The sequence below is a fragment of the Coregonus clupeaformis genome, chromosome 17 (genome assembly GCF_020615455.1).
Source record: "Coregonus clupeaformis isolate EN_2021a chromosome 17, ASM2061545v1, whole genome shotgun sequence".
In the NCBI taxonomy this organism is placed as follows: Eukaryota; Metazoa; Chordata; class Actinopteri; order Salmoniformes; family Salmonidae; genus Coregonus; species Coregonus clupeaformis.
Genome location: NC_059208.1, coordinates 36,093,235 through 36,112,044, shown reverse-complemented (window position 1 = coordinate 36,112,044; position 18,810 = coordinate 36,093,235). Strand labels below are relative to the sequence as shown.

At 42.9% G+C, this 18,810-nt stretch overlaps 2 protein-coding genes across 7 annotated transcripts; both read left to right on the top strand.

Moving 5' to 3' along the window:
• Positions 1-2,565: 2,565 nt before the first annotated feature.
• atp5if1a (ATP synthase inhibitory factor subunit 1a) lies at positions 2,566-3,885 on the top strand. Its single transcript, XM_041902939.2, has 3 exons — positions 2,566-2,712; positions 3,164-3,276; positions 3,584-3,885. The coding sequence occupies exons 1-3, from the start codon at positions 2,641-2,643 to the stop codon at positions 3,723-3,725; spliced, it is 327 nt and encodes a 108-aa protein (XP_041758873.1). The 5' UTR covers positions 2,566-2,640; the 3' UTR covers positions 3,726-3,885.
• A 643-nt stretch (positions 3,886-4,528) lies between these two features.
• On the top strand, positions 4,529-18,284 carry LOC121586327 (heterogeneous nuclear ribonucleoprotein R-like). 6 transcript variants are annotated; one of them, XM_045226309.1, is made up of 15 exons: positions 4,542-4,692; positions 5,451-5,617; positions 5,743-5,861; positions 6,018-6,125; positions 11,978-12,091; positions 12,326-12,502; positions 12,771-12,906; positions 13,016-13,221; positions 13,346-13,495; positions 13,588-13,709; positions 13,831-14,372; positions 15,847-15,921; positions 16,985-17,070; positions 17,411-17,590; positions 17,722-18,284. In XM_045226309.1, exons 2-12 carry the CDS (start codon positions 5,455-5,457, stop codon positions 15,876-15,878), a joined length of 1,869 nt encoding a protein of 622 aa, XP_045082244.1. In that variant the 5' UTR covers positions 4,542-4,692; positions 5,451-5,454; the 3' UTR covers positions 15,879-15,921; positions 16,985-17,070; positions 17,411-17,590; positions 17,722-18,284. The 6 variants fall into 6 exon arrangements, with proteins under 6 accessions (XP_045082243.1, XP_045082242.1, XP_045082244.1 ...); XM_045226310.1 differs by lacking the exons at positions 17,411-17,590; positions 17,722-18,284 and adding an exon at positions 17,369-17,386; XM_045226308.1 differs by lacking the exons at positions 15,847-15,921; positions 16,985-17,070; positions 17,411-17,590; positions 17,722-18,284 and having other exon boundaries at positions 4,529-4,589; positions 13,831-15,208.
• Positions 18,285-18,810: the final 526 nt, after the last annotated feature.

Genomic DNA, 18,810 nt, shown 5'->3' with positions numbered 1-18,810 from the left:
TGACCCCACGGGGTGAGATCTTGCGTGGAGCCCCAGATCGAGGGGATATTATCAGTGGTCTTGTATGTCTTCCATTTCCTAATAATTGCTCCCACAGTTGATTTCTTCAAACCAAGCTGCTTACCTATTGCAGATTCAGTCTTCCCAGCCTGGTGCAGGTCTACAATTTTGTTTCTGGTGTCCTTTGACAGCTCTTTGGTCTTGGCCATAGTGGAGTTTGGAGTGTGACTGTTTGAGGTTGTGGACAGGTGTCTTTTATACTGATAACAAGTTCAAACAGGTGCCATTAATACAGGTAACGAGTGGAGGACAGAGGAGCCTCTTAAAGAAGAAGTTACAGGTCTGTGAGAGCCAGAAATCTTGCTTGTTTGTAGGTGACCAAATACTTATTTTCCACCATAATTTGCAAATAAATTCATTAAAAATCCTACAATGTGATTTTCTGGATTTTTTTCCTCAATTTGTCTGTCATAGTTGACGTGTACCTATGATGAAAATTACAGGCCTCTCTCCATCTTTTTAAGTGGGAGAGCTTGCACAATTGGTGGCTGACTAAATACTTTTTCCCCCACTGTATATTATTGATTGATTTACTATGACTTTTCAGATCACCCAGTAGTGCTATCTGCAGGGTAAGCTCCAGGTAAATATTGCAATCCTTTAGCCATTCCTGGACCTGTGTCCAAAAACAAGCTACAAATGGACAATACCAAAACAAATGATCTAATGAAATGTAACTCTTGCAGGAAAACCACATCTGCTGACAATCTCTTTAAGAGTTCAAGAACCATATGCTTTTTTCCCATCATGGAGCCTGTGCACATTCCATGTAATAAATTTGATTTTGTTGGTCTTTACTACAAAGTTAACCTTGTTTGTTCCGTCTACATTGACAAACCAGATGAAACATAAAACATATGAGGGTGGTGGGCATTCCATGGAATGGGAGAGTCATAGTATGAATACATAGTTATTGTATACATTTAAGTGATAATGCCCAAGAAGCCAGTGTTTGGAGGATATATAGAGGAGCTAGCCAACAACACAGCTACAGTAACATAATCACTTCAAACTGAAGCTGGAAAGAATGCAAATTAGCTGCGTTTCATTTTACCTTTTTTCAATTTACCTTTTTTTGTATATATCCATAAAAATGATGCCAGCTTATCATTGATTTCGACTGGCTAAGAAACGCTGTCTGTCTGTCTCGTCCCGACTCCAGACACTTTCATTACTATGGGACAGCAGAAGATCTAATTTGAATATTGAAACAATGTTGCAAATGTCGTAGAGACAGATGGCAAGGTTTATACAAATCTTCGTTGTTGAAAACAAAATGTTAGTCTAAAAGAAATGTGAGATACTGTCTAGATGCTTTTTATAGTGGAGATCAAGTTTATAAATTGCCTGGCTGGACTGATGAGATAGTGGATTGCGCAGTCAGATGGAATAGTGTAAATAGGCATTTTAATGTCATAGATTTAGCCAGTGGCAACTTGTGGAATAGACACCGGCTGGAATGTGGTTTTAACCAATCTGCATTCAGGATTAGACCCACCCGTTGTATATAGAGCATGTGAGCTGAGCAGACATTGAACAGAAAATACACATAAAAACATAAAGCAAAGTACTTCTTTGTACTTTGAGGCACTATGGCTTTTTATGGCTTTTATTAAGCTCCAACTTACAGCTTTTAAAAGTATCTGGTTGCAAAATAAATGAGTGTAGTTCAGCCCAGTGTAATACAACATATAAAATAAATATTTCAAATACATGTAAGTCCCTCGCACTTAGTAGAGAGAAAATCAATCAAATAGGACTTTTCTTCCGAGTCAGTGCTGATGAAAAACCTAGGCCTCACGTTGAACGTCTACAATATCACGTCTCAAAAAAATCCTGACATGAACCCTGGGGACAATGTGAAAGCACAGGTAAACAATACTCACAAACCTTATTTGTATACAGTCAGACACAAAGACCCATGCTTGAAAGTTTTAGCAAGCCTACACACAGCCAAATGTTCACTGTGACAGGGACAATAATATGATTAATGCAAGACTGACTTTGATTACATTAGATTACATTGCAGTGCAGAAAACACGGTGACGGATAGAATGGAAGTATTACTTCTTCTCGGAATCAGAGCATGAGAAGTGGCATTTAGAGCTCCATAGTAGAGGTGTCATAATACCCGTAAAACCTAGCGGTCAAACATGGAAATGGTTCCAATCGTTTTTTCACCATTCATTTTTCCCATTGTGGATTTTAGAAACCCATCAATTAAGGACTGTGTTTTGTGTAGGCTTGCCCTGGCGTGAAGTTTTGATAACCATGTAAATCTCTCTCGGACAAGGTGACTTTTAATCAATATATTCGGCTCTATTTACTCTCAGATTCGAAAATGCTAATTAGCGTCAAAGTAGACATCATGCAAAACTACAAATCACTGTGGTACACTATTATGCTGGCATTTGCTCACATGATTAAAACAAAGATTCCACACACTGTCGCTAGATGGCAGCAAATCGTTTTTCTAGCCACGCCCACATTGTGACATTGCACATTTCCGCATTTGAAAGTACACAGCGAAGTACTTTCTGCTGCAGTAGGACTGTTGATCTGCGTAGTTGAGAAATTGTAATGGCGAGACTGCTATTAAGATACAACTTTAGGGGCTTCTTTGCCACCCAATTCAGGATGGTATCCGAACAGGTAAATGTAAATGACGCACTGACAGTTGTGTTGTTTTGTATAGCTTGCTGGTTAATTTTGTTGCAGCTCCCATAGCTAATAAGTAGCCTAATAAAACTGATAGCAATTTCCTCGAAAGAATCCTTGTACTGTTTGTTTTATATTGATCGATTTTATATTACCAATGTTTGACCATGTTTCCGTTTTATTGTTTTGGTTAACTTGTAGACAAGCCAAGACCGCAATCTTGAACTGTAGTAAGTAACTCAGTATGTGGCAGTGTTGTATATGTTTTGTCAGGAAATCAGAAAGGGGATTTTGAATTTGTCTACGACCGTAGGACCACCATGAAGGCGTAGTCCAACCATGGATGATGTCTAATAAATGCTATGCTATGCCCGTGGGAGTCCCGAGTTCAGATTCCGCCTGTGATTTGTGAGATAAATAAAAAAAATCTCTCTCCCCTCTCTAGCTGGGTGAGCTGGGCAAAGGAGCAGGAAAGGGAGGGGGTGGAGGAGGCTCGGTGAGGGAGGCAGGTGGTGCCTTTGGAAAGAAGCAGGCTGCAGAGGAGGAGCGTTATTTTCGGTAAGTGGATCCTTTTTGTAACCTGGATGACCAGACATATTACTACTATGCTTATGAACCAGGCTATCCATTTTGGAGGAAGGTATGCAAAGCTCTTGCCTTTTGACCCCAGTGGACAATGTATGATCATAGTAAAGAAGAATCCCTTTCTCGCGTATGGCTCATGTTAAGCCCACATGAACGCAAGAGTAAATTGTTTCCGTTGCAAAACGTTTAGCAACATAATGGGCGTAATGAATGCACCCCTGGTTTCACTTTTGCCTCATTGAGAAATCAACCAACCTTTTCTCTCCCTCTCGCTCCTCAGTCAGAAGGAGAAGGAGCAGTTGTCTGCCCTACGGAAGCACCATGAAGAGGAGATTGACCACAGCAAGAACGAGATTGAGCGTTTGCAGCGTGAGATTGACCGTCACAAGGGCAAAATCAAGAAGCTGAAACATGATGACTGAGCTCAGTCTTCAGTCCCAGTCACACTGCTTACATTATGCCAAATATCACTCATTGCCTGATTTGGTGTCTGTATGCAGTTGTATATGAAAAAATATATATGTATGCACTCACTAATAATAATAATAATAAGCCATTTAGCAGACGCTTTTATCCAAAGCGACTTACAGTTATGTGTGCATACATTTTTACGTATGGGTGGGCCCGGGGATCGAACCCACTACCCTGGCGTTACAAGCGCCATGCTCTACCAATTGAGCTACAGAGGACTACCACTAACTGTAAGTCGCTCTGGATAAGAGCGTCTGCTAAATGACTAAAATGTAAATGTATAGAAGTTACATTCAAAACATTAATAAAGCATTAAAGTTGTATTCCAACTAGGAGAGGTTTTTGTGATTCCTTTCAATACCACTGTAGAATGTTTATCTTGAAATCAGGTACATTTATTTATTATGACAGATGAGCGTTTAATTTCAGGTGTGCAATATTTTTCAACGCGTGAGCTTTGAACTGCACACATTTAGCTGTGACAGGCAGCCCAATCAAATCAAAACCAGTTCTAACACTGATTACAATAATCACATCTCTTCCTCATCCATTTCAAATAAATCTGATGTTTTCACACAGTCCGGTTTATGCTGTAATTCAATCACAGCATTGTGCAGTATCGAAATCCAAATATATGCTCATTATGAATTTGTAACATGGGACTTTTTATTGGTTGAAAGTAATGTCAATACCGGATTAACCACTTCGATTGGTTACGATTGTGAGGGGCTACATAGTTAGGTGGGGGCGTACTTCTTCGTCGCGGAGTGGTGCTGGCGTTTTGCGAGCGACTGGACCGTCTCGAAAACTGTCTCGTGGGTAGACTCAAACATACTATTCATATTTACCATATTGGATAACTATTTTGGTTAATAGTTGCAAAATATATTTTACGATACTGTTATTTACCTGGAAAAGGTAGGTAAGCGTTTGCGAATTATTCATCTTCCACCTCTTGGCGGGTGATTTGTTTGAATTCTGAAAGGTGTCCAGCAAGCTAACAAGGCCTTTAGCCAACCCTGCTAGCTAGCTAGCTATTTGCTTGGCTAAGTTCATGAACTTTGATACAGGCTTTTATGTTGTTGTTTTTTATGTTGGTATATCTAACGTTAAACGTTTATTTTTCTGGTTGTAAATGTTCCAAATTGTGAATTCAGTCGAATTCATCTAGCTATGTAGCTAACTAGCTAGCTATTGGAAGGGGGCGGGACGGTACTAGCCAAAAAAGACACACCACCCAGCCAAGCTAGCTTCAAAAACATTGTTTACTTGACTGGCTAGCTAGCTTAATCACTGTTTTTGTTTACTGGCTTTTGGCGTTCACTAGCTAACTTGCCCGCGATATAAATTTACTTTTCACTTGTCCCCAGGTATTTGATCTTTCAGACCTCATTGCCTGCATTAAAATGTATGGTTCTGCTTTTCGAATGCATTTATAATATCTTCGCCAATCTGAACTAGCTAGCTGAACTATTTAGAATACTTGCAGAGGTTTAGCTAGAAGTTCCTATTGCAGCATGATCAAATTTAAACCATGTATGTTAGAAAAGTGAACGTTTATGTTCCATACAAGTTGCTAGTGTCTTGATCTGTAAAAGGCAGCTGAAACAAATGTATGTTCTAATGTGGAACATTCTAACTGAAATCCTGTTTTTGTCTTGTCTATTTTCTCTCAGGAGAATGGCTGCCGCTGAGGTGAATGGTAGTTCTGCCCAGGTGAGGGAGGAAGAGGAGCCTATGGAAGTCACCGCTGAATGCGAGCACACCGAGAACTACCAGATACTCATCGATGCCGGACTGCCGGAGAAAGTGGCAGAGAGTCTTGACAATGTATTCTCAACCGGTGGGGAATCTGTCAAACAATGGCTGAGTCTAATGCATTTTCCAAAGAAGCATGATGTTGCTTGAGGTTCCATGAAGTGAAGATAGGCCGGGTTCTAATGGTAGGAATCTGTCTTGTACCCACAGGGTTGGTGGCATATGCTGACCTGGACGAGAGGGCCATCGATGCTCTACGGGAGTTCAATGAAGAGGGAGCGCTGTCTGTACTGTTGCAGTTCAAAGAAAGTGACCTGTCCCATGTGCAGGTGAGTTACAAGGGGAGCGGAATGAAAGAGAATGAATGCAAGTCATTTTGTATGATGAATCATTAGTCATAAGACATTTACATGGAGGGGTCTATACATTTTCCTCTGCTCATAACTCCAATACATGAATCAACTGTGCCTTGGTTTGCTTTCCAGAACAAAAGTGCTTTCCTTTGTGGAGTCATGAAGACGTACAGACAGAGGGAAAAGCAAGGAAGTAAAGTACAAGAATCCACCAAGGGGCCTGATGAGTCCAAGATCAAGGTAAAATGAAGCTGTTTGAAAGTTGATTCAGTTGCAGGGGTTAAAGTTCTCCGTCACTGCCATGGATTTCCATCATATGGATTCTGGAGAGGTCCTTAAATATAGAAAAATCAGTGTAGACCCACAGTAAAAATCTCTGGGGGCTGGTTTGGCAATGACAGCCTAATGAGCCAACAAAAGCATGTCTGTTCTACAACAACAAAAATCCAACATGTGCATTGAACTGACATGCCTGATTGTTTGCCGATGTTCAGATAAAGGGAATTAAAGAGTTTTATAATGCGCACCTCCGTGGCGCTCAACTCAAACAGTGGTGTGTAGCCTACTGTGGCTGCTGGCAAAGCAATTCAAAGCCTATACTTTATAGGGATGGGTTTCCCAAAACGGATGGACGATCTTAGTGCTACGATGCGTTTGTGAAACCCAGCTCTGTTCTACTATTTTTGCCATGTAATGTTATTAAAACAAAATCTGAGAACCCCATAGTAGAATAGTTTACCTATTTACCTAGTCTGCTTGTTGTTGTGTGTTCAATGCGAGATAAATATTCCTCTCGAGGCCCACAGGGAGGGTTAAACATGTATTCCTACAAGCAGTCGATGCACAATTAATTTAAATGCAATTGGGGAGAAAAAAACCTTTTGAAAGCCGTTTTGGCCTTTGTTAAAAAAAGAGGTGGATCCCATCTTTCCATTGCTACCACGTTTATTTCTCTACTCATACAATTGCACGTGGCATTGTAAAAAATAAAGGCAGTTACAACCAGAGTTTCAAGCATGGTTTAAGAGCTCTGCTGTGTCTAAAGGGGCAATGACATACTTTGTAATAGAAACCCCAAAAAATATTTTTTGAGTGAATAATAATTGTAAATAATTATAATTTGAGGCCCTCTTGTTGACCATGGTGGGAAAATGTAGCTGTTTTAAAGCTAATTTCTTGCAATTCTACACATGGACGCCGATGACGTTGGTTAAGGAAGCCCCCCGCACCGCTCTGACTTAGAGTGGTTGGGTTAAATGCGGAAGACACATTTCAGTTGAATCGATTCAGTTGTGCAACTGACTAGATATCCCCTTTCCCTATCTGAGTGACTCAAACATAACAAAATAAATGGGGGCCCTATGCCATGACAAAAATACTCCCGACTGCCACATTTTTTAAGTGTTTGATTCTACCTGAATGTCTAGCTTTTATTTGGGTGATTGTTACTTCTCAAAGATGATCTTAATACACTACATGACCAAAAGTCTGTGGACACCTGCTCGTCGAACATCTAATTCCAAAATCACAGGCATTAATATGGAGTTGGTCCCGCCTTTGCTGCTATAACAGCCTCCACTCCTCTGGGAAGGCTTTCCACTACATCATTTTACATTTACGTCATTTAGCAGACGCTCTTATCCAGAGCGACTTACATATTGTTGGAGCATTGCTGCGGGGACTTGTTTCCATTCAGCCATGAGCATTAGTGAGGTCGGGCACTGATGTTGGCCGATTAGGTCAGGCACACAGTCGGCATTCCAATTCATCCCAAAGATGAATTAGATGGGGTTGAGGTCAGGGCTCTGTGCAGGCCAGTCAAGTTCTTCCACACTGATCTCTACAAAGCATTTCTGTATGGACCTTACTTTGTGCACGGGGGCATTGTCATGCTGAAACAGGAAAGGGCGTTCCCCAAACTGTTGCCACAAAGTTGGAAGCCCAGAATCGTCTAGAATGTCATTATATGCTGTAGCGTTAAGATTTCCCTTCACTGGAACTAAGGGGCCTAGCCCGAACCATGAAAAACAGCCCCAGACCATTATTCCTCCTCCTCCATTCCTCTACAGTTGGCACTATGCATTCGGGCAGGTAGCGTTCTCCTGGCATCCGCCAAACCCAGATTTGTCTGTCGGACTGCCAGATGGTGAAGCGTGATTCATCACTCCAGACAATGCGTTTCCACTGCTCCAGAGTCCAATGGCGGCACGCTTTACACCACTCCAGCTAACGCTTGGCATTGCGCATGGTGATCTTAGGCTTGTGTGCGGCTGCTCGGCCATGTAAACTCATTTCATTAAGCTCCAGATGAACAGTTCTTGTGCTGACGTTGCTTTCAGAGGCAGTTTGGAACTCTGTAGTGAGTGTTGCAGCTGAGGACAGACTATTTTTACGCGGCCTATAGAAAAGTTTGTGGTCATACGCACATCCTTAAAAACATAGGTGCTGGGCTAGTAAAGAATACTAGTAAAGAACAGAAAGGCCTGCACACTGTAAGCTCCCAATGCTCCGCTTTATTGACTACGTTTCGATTCTAAACGGATCTTCGTCAGGTCATAAAACGTAGTCAATAAAGCTGTGAATTGGGAGCTAGCTTAAAGAGTGTCTTGGCTTTTCTGTTCTTTACTAGCTTGTGTGGTCTACCACTTCGCGGCTGAGCCGTTGTTGCTCAGACGTTTCCACTTCACAATAACATCACTTACATTTGACAGGGGAAGCTCTAGCAGGGCAGAAATTTGACAAACTGACTTTTTGGAAAGGTGGCATCCTATGACTGTGCCACGTGGAAAGTCACTGAGCTCTTCAGTAAGGCCATTCTACTGCCAATGTTTGTCTATGGAGACTGCATTGCTGTGTGCTCGATTTTTATACACCTGTCAGCAACGGGCCAAAATAACCGAATCCACTCATTTGAAGGGGTGTCCACATACTTTTGTATATATAGTGTATATAGGTCCTTTATCTTTTCTACATACATTATCTCTGGTTTTAGTCGTTTAACTTTACACTGAAAAAGGTTTTCCAGCCCACCGAAGATTTTTCTATGCAGAAAAAGCCCTGGGATGTTGTCCAATGGGGTAAATGCAGATTGACAAACCCCATACTTCAGCCTATGTATTTATAGCCACTATGCTGCATCAGTTGGGCTACAGTTGATAATGCTTATTGCTAATGGCACATCTTATAATATAGACCATACATAGGCTATATCAAGGATCATCAATTAGATTCAGCCACGGGACCCATTTTTTTTTCTTTTCTTGAGCTGATGGTCAGAACATAATTACAAATAATTTGTAGACTGCAAATTGACCGCAAGAAGCCCAAACAGATATATTTTCTAACTGTACTTACATTTGTATACGATCACATGTACTGAGTGTACAAAACATTAGGAACACCTTTCTAATATTGAGTTGCACCCCCTTTTGCCCTCAGAACAGCCTCAATTCGTTGGGCCATGGACTACAAGGTGTCGAAAGCGGTCCACATGGATGATGGCCCATGTTGATCAGGCCTGGAATTTTGTGATTTAAGGTGCAAGGCCACTTGGCCTTCAAGAGGTGCCCAATCTACCAGGGCACTAAGGCCATCCGCTAGGGCACCAAAGCCATTAACCATAATAGGCTATTTTAAATTGATTTGAAAACTGAAAAACACTAGCTATTCTGTTAAGAAAAGCATAAGTGTATGTAAATGTACATACAACTGACGCACAACATGTGTTTGATGCTGAAAATAAGAAGCATTTTAGATCTGCGTTTACCAAACGCAGCAAGATATTTCTTATGCGTTATCTTTTCTTTCCCGTATGAAAAAACAAAAAATTATGCGTTAGGGCGTCCCCTATGTTTAACTTGCTAGTTATCTAAGTGGCTGAATTAATAAGGTCACGGGCTCCATTGAAGATCTCACCTCGTGGCGTTGCAATAATCATGAGAACGGTGAGGAATCAGCCCAGAACTACACGGGAGGATCTTGTCAATGATCTCAAGGCAGCTGGGACCATAGTCACCAAGAAAACAATTGGTAACACACTACGCCATGAAGGACTGAAATCCTGCAGCGCCTGCAAGGTCCCCCTGCTCAAGAAAGCACATATACAGGCCCGTCTGAAGTTTGCCAATGAACATCTGAATGATTCAGAGGAGAACTGGGTGAAAGTGTTGTGGTCAGATGAGACCAAAATGGAGCTCTTTGGCATCAACTCTGCTAAATGACGTAAATGTAAATGTAACTCAACTCGCTGTGTTTGGAGGAGGAGGAATGCTGCCTATGACCCCAAGAACACCATCCCCACTGTCAAACATGGAGGTGGAAACATTATGCTTTGGGGGTGTTTTTCTGCTAAGGGGACAGGACAACTTCACTGCATCAAAGGAACGATGGACGGCGCCATGTATCGTCAAATCTTGGGAGAGAACCTCCTTCCCTCAGCCAGGGCATTGAAAATTGGTTGTGGATGGGTATTCCAGCATGACAATTACCCAAAACACACGGCCAAGGCAACAAAGGAGTGGCTCAAGAAGAAGCACATTAAGGTCCTGGAGTGGCCTAGCCAGTCTCATTTTTACATTTTACATTTACATTTTAGTCATTTAGCAGACGCTCTTATCCAGAGCGACTTACAGTTAGTGAATACATATATATATATTTTTCTTTTCTTTTTTTTTCAAACTGGTCCCCCGTGGGAATCGAACCCTCAACCCTGGCGTTGCAAACGCCATGCTCTATCAACTGAGCTACATCCCTGCCGGCCATTCCCTCCCCTACCCTGGACAACGCTAGGCCAATTGTGCGCCGCCCATGAGTCTCTCAGTCGCGGCCGGCTGCGACAGAGCCTGGATTCGAACCAGGATCTCTAGTGGCACAGCTAGCACTGCGATGCAGTGCCTTAGACCACTGCGCCACTCAGGAGACTAGTCTCCAAACCTTAATCCCATAGAAAATCTGTGTAGCTGAAGGTTGGAGTTGCCAAACGTCAGGCTCGAAACCTTAATGACTTGGAGAAGATCTGCAAGGAGGAGTGGGGCAAAATCCCTCCTGAGATGTGTGCAAACTTGGTGGCCAACTACAAGAACCGTCTGACCTCTGTGATTGCCAACAAGGGTTTTGCCACCAAGTACTAAGTCATGTTTTGCAGAGGGGTCAAATACTTATTTCACTCATTGAAATGCAAATCAATGTATAACATTTTTGACATGCGTTTTTCTGGATTTTGTTGTTGTTATTCTGTCTCTCACTGTTCAAATAAACCTACCTTTAAAATTATAGATTGATCATGTCTTTGTCAGTGGTACGTACAGCAGGGGATCAAATAATTACTTTTTTCCTCACTGTATATCTCTCTCTCTCTTTTTGGGAGACCCGACCCATGTGGGTTAAAGATCTGTAATTGTCATTGAAATGAAGCGGTAGATCTGTTCTATGTGCTCTTTCTTTTTCGCGTCTTTTACTTTCGGTTTTGGACACCAGCTTCAAACAGCTGAAAATACAATATTTTTGGTTATTGAAAATATATTTCATAGAGGTTTAGATGATTCTCTACACTTGCTGGTTTTGTCACAAACTGAAATTAGGCAAACTGCATATTGCACCTTTTTTAGAGGATCTCTGTCTCACGATAGCACATTGGTAGTAATCGGTGACAAATATCAAAGCTAAACATGGATGGGTTTGGTTAACACCCTGCATGGGAGACCAAATGGGATAGCTGTAGAGAGACCAACTCTCCCATATGAGCTGCCTCCCAGCCTATTGTTTTTTTGTTTCTGATAGTGGATATGATGTTGAAGATCTGTGTTTCAAAGCTGCAAATTCAACACTACAAGGTTTATCTGTTGAAAATTGGTAACCATGGTGATATCATCCTGTGGTTTTAAATTTCACCCTCAAACATTTACATTTTAAAATTCTATGTACTTTCCACTTCACAATATGTTGACAAATTACGTTGAAACAACGTTGATTCAACCAGTTTGTGCCCATTGAAGTTTCCGTCAAAAAAAATTTTTCCGGGGCTTTAATTTGTGTGTTCCCGCTCATGTGGTGTAGTTCTGTAGTGGTTATGCTGATGTCTATGTGTTCCCCAGGATCTGCTGGAGCAGACCGGATACACCCTGGACGTCACCACGGGACAGAGGAAATACGGCGGGCCCCCACCAGAGGAAGTGTTCCAAGGAGCACAGCCTGGGATTGGAACTGAGGTAAAGCTGCCGGAGATGCACCATTTTCAAGTAACGTTATTTGAAAGGGTCATCGTGGCAAAGCCTTTGACGGATATAGAGAAGATAAAGGAGTTTGAAAGACTGTGGTCCCAAGGAAGTCAACAGAGGTTTACAGCAACACTACAGTAGTCTTCCCCTGCTAAAGTATCAAAGGAGCTCATTCGATCACATTGTGGAACCCTCAATGATCTAGTCTCTGTTTTCTGCCTTCAGGTGTTTGTGGGAAAGATCCCCAGAGATCTGTATGAAGATGAGCTGGTGCCACTGTTTGAGAAGGCGGGCCCTATCTGGGACCTGAGGTTAATGATGGACCCCCTGTCGGGTCAGAACCGGGGCTACGCCTTCATCACCTTCTGCAGCAAGGATGCAGCAGCTGAGGCTGTGAAACTTGTAAGTCCCTGCAGTCAGTCAATAGTCTTCACCTTCAAAGAACCAAGGGGCTGGTTTCCCAGACACAGATGAAGCCTAGACCTGGACTAAACATCACTTTCAATAAAGAATCTCCATTAAGTGTGCTTTTTTTTGTCTAGGGCTAGGCTTAATCTGTCTGGGAAACCTGCCCAAGATGTGATACATATTTCATTTTGGACCAGTCGTAGGACCTTTTCCAGCTTCCATATCAACCCTGACTAGCAATCTTTCCTCTTGTTGTTTTCAGTGTGATAACTATGAAATCCGGTCTGGGAAGTACCTTGGAGTGTGCGTATCTGTAGCAAACAACCGCCTGTTTGTCGGATCAATCCCAAAGAACAAGACCAGAGAGAGCATATTGGAGGACTTCGGCAAAGTCACAGGTCAGTGAAAGTGTAGACACCCCAATTTGGTTTACATTGTTTTATGTTCTGTGGTTTATCATTGGTCAGATATCAGTTATGTAACTCAGGTCTCTCGTTCTTCCTCCAGAGGGGCTTCAGGAAGTGATCCTCTACCACCAGCCAGACGACAAGAAGAAGAACCGTGGCTTCTGTTTCCTGGAGTACGAGGACCACAAGTCTGCAGCCCAGGCCCGCCGCCGCCTCATGAGCGGCAAGGTGAAGGTGTGGGGGAACCCGGTCACTGTGGAGTGGGCCGACCCGGTCGCTGAGCCCGACCCAGATGTCATGGCTAAGGTGAGTCATGTCTCGCTCGCTCTCTCACAAGCACACTCACTCTAATTTTTCTTGTCTTAAAATAACCTCTTTCTGCATAAACTGGGATCAATATGGAATTGAATTGTAATGTTTGTGTCATCAGGTGAAAGTCCTGTTTGTCAGGAAGCTGGCCACCCCGGTCACAGAAGAGCTACTGGAGAAGACCTTCTCTGCGTTTGGAAAGCTGGAGCGGGTGAAGAAGCTCAAAGACTACGCCTTTGTCCACTTTGAGGACAGGGACGCAGCTGTGAAGGTGGGTTACTCTTGGTAAAAACATACTCCTTGTTTTCTGTGTTTTTTAACCTTGCTTTGTATCTGTGATAATGTTTTTGCTGCTTTTCTCAGGCAATGGCAGAAATGAATGGGAAGGAGCTTGGGGGAGAGGAGATTGAGATAGTCCTGGCCAAGCCCCCAGACAAGAAGAGGAAAGAGCGGCAGGCTCAGCGCCAGACCACCAGAAACCCAGGGTGAGGCCACAGAAAGCAACTGTGCTTGACTAATATCAGTTATATCTAATTGAGTAGTAATTGAGTAATCTCCCATCATGGGATTACATTGAAGCTGATATGTTGTTCCTGTATTCTGCAGGTATGATGACTATTATTATTACCCACCACCACGCATGCCTCCACCAGGTAGGGGCCGTGGTGGCCGAGGGGGCGGTGGCTACGCAGCCTACCCCCCAGACTACTACAGCTACGAGGACTACTACGATGACTACTACGGCTATGACTATCACGACTACCGCGGGGGTTACGAGGACCCCTACTACGGTTACGACGACGTGTACAGCATGAGGGGCCGTGGCAGCCGGCCAAGCAGGGGAGGTCCGCCCCCACCCAGGGCCCGCGGAGCACCACCCACACGGGGCCGAGGCGGCTATGCCCAGAGGGGGCCACCCATCGGAGGGCCCAGGGGTGGCAGAGGAGGGGGCCGGGGGGGACCCTTCCAGCCACAGAGGGGCCGCGGTACCCGAGGAGCCAGGGGGAACCGCGGGGGCAATGTGGGCGGGAAGAGGAAGGCGGACGTCTTCAACCAGCCTGACTCCAAGCGCCGGCAGACCAACCATCAGAACTGGGGGTCTCAGCCCATCGCCCAGCAGCCCCTGCAGCAAGGGGCCGACTATTCTGGTAACTATGGTTACAGTAATGACACCCTGGAGTTTTCACAGGATTCTTATGGGCAGCAGTGGAAGTAGACGCATCAAAAACGGTATTTGGCAAAATAAAATAAAAAGACAGAGTAAAAACGTAATGTTTTTTACTTTTTGTTTTGTTTTTTTGACTTTTTATTCTTCATCCCTCATGGGGGGGGCGAGGGGGTAGATATTTCCCTGAGAGAAAAAATGGAAAGACCCCCAGAATTGGCACAACATGATTGGCTGGAATTGCATTTTGGCCTGAAAATGTGAATGTAACCGTTTTGCTGAATCATTTCTTACGGTTACATGGGACGTATGTCTTAAAACGCACATCACTTTTACCTTCCAACATTTTATTTGTTTATTTTAAAGCCAACAATGAGCATTTTAAATGTGGACATTCATTTTCAAAAGTCTGAGAGGCCGTTAAAATCATGATATTGCCTTGCAGGAAAGTTTGTGTCCAAGCCCCTCCCTCCCCTTCCTGTATTCCCCTTATTTCTGGTTTCTAATAGTAGCATAGGGACTTGCTTGTAAATAATTGCTTATGGCTAGAGCTTCATATTCATTTTTTTGCCGTGATGGAGAAAATCCACAGGAAGGAGGGCATTTAAAAGTTTTGTAACGTTAAAAGTGTATGTCTAGCATTTCTAGAGGTAGATCAATTGTGTTTTTTTAAACTTATATTATTATATAACTTCGTGTTTTCTTTGAACTTGCCGTTAGAATTTGGCTTACCTTAAAAGCCATATCAGTTTGTTCTCTGATGTTTGTATTTATAACTTTTACCTTTGTTCCATTTCAATAAAACTCAGTTGAGCATCATTCAATTGTCAGATACCTTCAAATTCAATGGTGTCATTCAGTATATGAGTCTACTTCTAATCCTACCTCAAATTTCACATTTGAAAAAATATTTTGTCTGCTTTTTGCTCAAAGAATAAATCAAGAGACGATTAAATTGTCATACCTAAAGACTGGATGTCAGAGAGCACAAATGTTTGAATGACTGAATAAAAAAAGGATTATAACCCTTTATTTTCCAGGATATCCCACCCTCTTATGATGATCTGATGAAAGTTAAAAGATATACAAATGAAATTAACATAATAGTTGTACATTTGTACACCGATGCAGATTTTTCTACCTCACAATCTTTTACATTGGACTCTACATCAAGACCAGAACAACCAAGAATTTAAATGCATTCCCCTTCCCTGAAAGCACTGGATCAGTTGCAACTCACCTCCTCTCAAACACCATGAGGCCCAATTACACAGTAAAAGAAAATAAACACGCAATTTATCAGAAGTAACGTCTGTGCTGCTGCTGTACGTTTTGTCTTTTGCTGCGGTAGCAATGACCCTTCAAGCCCTGCTGCTAATAGTAAATGCCTTTGGTCCCATGATATTATTATTATTATTAGTCTTTTATGTTTTGTCCTTTTATTCCAACTTACCCAGGTGGTGAAGCAAGAGCGGCATCGCTTGAGTGAGGAACGAACTCACCCTGAACTGTGTTCCTTACAAAAGGCCCGGGTGAGCTAGTTTAGAGTACTGTCTCTCCTCGCCTACAGCTGCGACTAAAATCAAAGGGGAGCGATTTCCAGCTGAAGTCATGCCATGCTTGTTATTGTTGCTAATAATATACTATTGTGAATGATGTAGGCCTACATTTAAATTGATTATTTTTGTGGATATCAATCCTTGCATCCTCAAACTAGGGTAATGAAGCTTCTAAATAATTGCATTGTTATTATAAATCTAGACAAGACAATTACTTTCTCCAGATTTGAAGTTGGGATGTAGCCTAGTCATCCTGATTGACCAAGGAGTGGGTGGTAGGTCACAATAGTATTAAAGCCATTTGGCCACATTACTCCGAAGCAGATTAGACTTTTTAATGCACGGAATGAAGTGGACAAAAGCAGACAGTCAGACACTAGGCTTTTATAAAGGAGATGGGCCTAAACCTCCAAACCAAACGAACACCTGTCACTTAGGCTGCGTCTAAAATGGCACCCAATTCACTACTTTTAAACAGCCCATAGGGCCCTGGTCAAAAGCAGTGCACTACATGGGGAATAGGGTGCCATTTGGGATGCAAGCCTTAGCGACACCCCATTGTGATAATCGCTTCAGCTGTCCCCATGCCACATTCTTTTGAAAAAGGATTTATTGTCTTAATCTCAAGGCAACTTGCTCAAGGAAAGCAAGGGGGACTAGAATTCCTTTTTTTTAAATGACAAAGCATATGTTTTATTGGGCAATTATAAAATCTGACATTGACCTTCTGTATGATGGATACCTGTTACTACTGTGGTAATTGATAACTACACTGATCCCAATGCATTTGAAGATTACAATTTAGTCAACGGCTGGGCAAGCGATAGACAAGACGGTGCCTGGAAATTGGTATTTACATTTCAAATCCACAAGAGAGCAGTGTCTGTATTTGTTTCACAGGTGTGCCTTATCGCACAAGCAAATTGTATTCATGTTGCCCACAATTTAGCTTTGTATTAATGTCTAATTGAAGGTATATCAAAAGGATGCTATTTAATAAGAGTAGTTGTGTTTTATATGTTGCTTCTGTCACCAGACTGTAGGGGAGCTTCCCTCAAGCTAGCCCTCACCCTGCCCTACCTGTGGACCAGTTAGGTTCATACAAATGGAGTAGACTTATGGGTAAGGTGTCATTTGTTCTTTTTCTATTCGGTTGTGTATTATTCATCTATAACATTTGAAATCGGAGCCCTTAATTTATATTACAGTATTTTAAAGTAAATCCATTGAAGATGCTCTGAGATATGTGATGTCAATCATTCACTGATATTTGCATAGAATATTCCAGTAGGATTCCATTGATAACCTAGCATTCCATATTTTTTTTTAGATTCCATTGAGGTGTTGCCAAACCTATGCTATGTTTCACAGGAATGTCTGATATTGGTTGATTATGGCGTTCTCTGTGGCTCTTTTACAGCCCTCCCCCTAAGGAGACCTTATTTTTTTCCCAAACTTTCAGCCTGGGCCACAGTGGGCATAGACATCTCCCCTGATGAACTCGTGGCATATTTGCGAGCCCAGGCTGATGAAAAGACTCCAAGGCTACTCTACTATGTTGATCTTCCTGTCCCCATACCTATTGTCTCTGATGCTGGTCTGTCATGGCTGCTGCTGGCTACCATGCTTACAGAAATGGAAGGTGAAAATAATATTTTTCAATATAAAATCTTTATCTTTTATAAATTATATTTATTTGTATGGACACTGAGTTGCACTGATTAATCTGTGGATTTGTTCTGGTGATTTAATGTTTTCCACATCCCTATGCAGGAGTGGTCAGAGGCAGACTCCCTGTCTAAGCAGCTACATCAAGGCCTGGACCTTAAGGAGAGCCTGGCCGCACGGGTGAGAGAGGTCATCCAGCGCCTGGAGACCCTGTAGGAGGCCAAGAGAGCCGTCCGCGACAGGCACCGTCACCACCACTGTCGCTCTGGCTCCTCCTCCCGACAGCCTGCTTGGACACCAGCCGGAGACCCGGCAGAGACTATGAAATATGAGGGGAACGTTGGACCATGTTTTGCATTGAAAATGTAGGCAGACATTTTTTGGGGTCAAGTAAATTGACTCTTGTTATACTTTGGGATTTCAAGACTGGTGTTGATGTATGTGAAAGGTGGGATATGACTTGACAAAAAGTGACAGTGCCCTTTTCCATTGAACATGTACACCTATATGACACTGGGACCTGTGTGGCTCAGTTGGTAGAGCATGGCGCTTGCAACGCCAGGGTTTGATTCTCATGGGGGACCAGTACAAAAAATGGATGCACTCGCTACTGTAAGTCTTTCTGGATAAGAGCATTTGCTAAATGACTTAAATGTAAATAATTTGTCATTTTACATTTAGCAGATGCTCTTATCCAGAGCGACTTACTGGAGCAATTAGGGTTAAGTGCCTTGCTCAAGGACACATCGACAGATTTTTCACCTAGTCAGCTCGGGGATTAGAACCAGCGACCTTTCGGTTACTGGCACAATGCTCTTAACCACTAAGCTACCTGCCGCCACCCCTCTTATCCAGAGCGACTTACAATTACTGAGTGCATACATTTTTCATACTGGCCCCTGTGTCTAGCGCTTACATTTTAGAAAAGGGTTTGAGGTTGTGGAAATTTCATCTTCTCAAGTCTTCTTAACCTCCCGAGTGGCGCAGTGGTCTAAGGCACTGCATCGCAGTGCTAACTGTGCCACTAGAGATCCTGGTTCGAATCCAGGCTCTGTCGTAGCCGGCCGCGACCGGGAGACATGGGGCGGCGCACAATTGGCCCAGCGTCGTCCAAGGTAGGGGAGGGTTTGGCCGGCAGGGATGGCGTTTGCAATGCCAGGGTTGTGGGTTCGATTCCCATGGGGGGCCGGTATG

Bases quoted from the DNA above. Each gene is read 5' to 3' on its own strand.
- LOC121586327 (XM_045226308.1), top strand. From the start codon at position 5,455: ATGGCTGCCGCTGAGGTGAATGGTAGTTCTGCCCAGGTGAGGGAGGAA. The intron at 5,862-6,017 runs GTGAGTTACAAG...TTTGCTTTCCAG, and splicing joins GTGACCTGTCCCATGTGCAG to AACAAAAGTGCTTTCCTTTG. The intron at 13,496-13,587 runs GTGGGTTACTCT...TGCTTTTCTCAG, and splicing joins ACAGGGACGCAGCTGTGAAG to GCAATGGCAGAAATGAATGG.
- atp5if1a (XM_041902939.2), top strand. From the start codon at position 2,641: ATGGCGAGACTGCTATTAAGATACAACTTTAGGGGCTTCTTTGCCACC. The intron at 2,713-3,163 runs GTAAATGTAAAT...TCCCCTCTCTAG, and splicing joins TCAGGATGGTATCCGAACAG to CTGGGTGAGCTGGGCAAAGG. The intron at 3,277-3,583 runs GTAAGTGGATCC...CTCGCTCCTCAG, and splicing joins GAGGAGGAGCGTTATTTTCG to TCAGAAGGAGAAGGAGCAGT.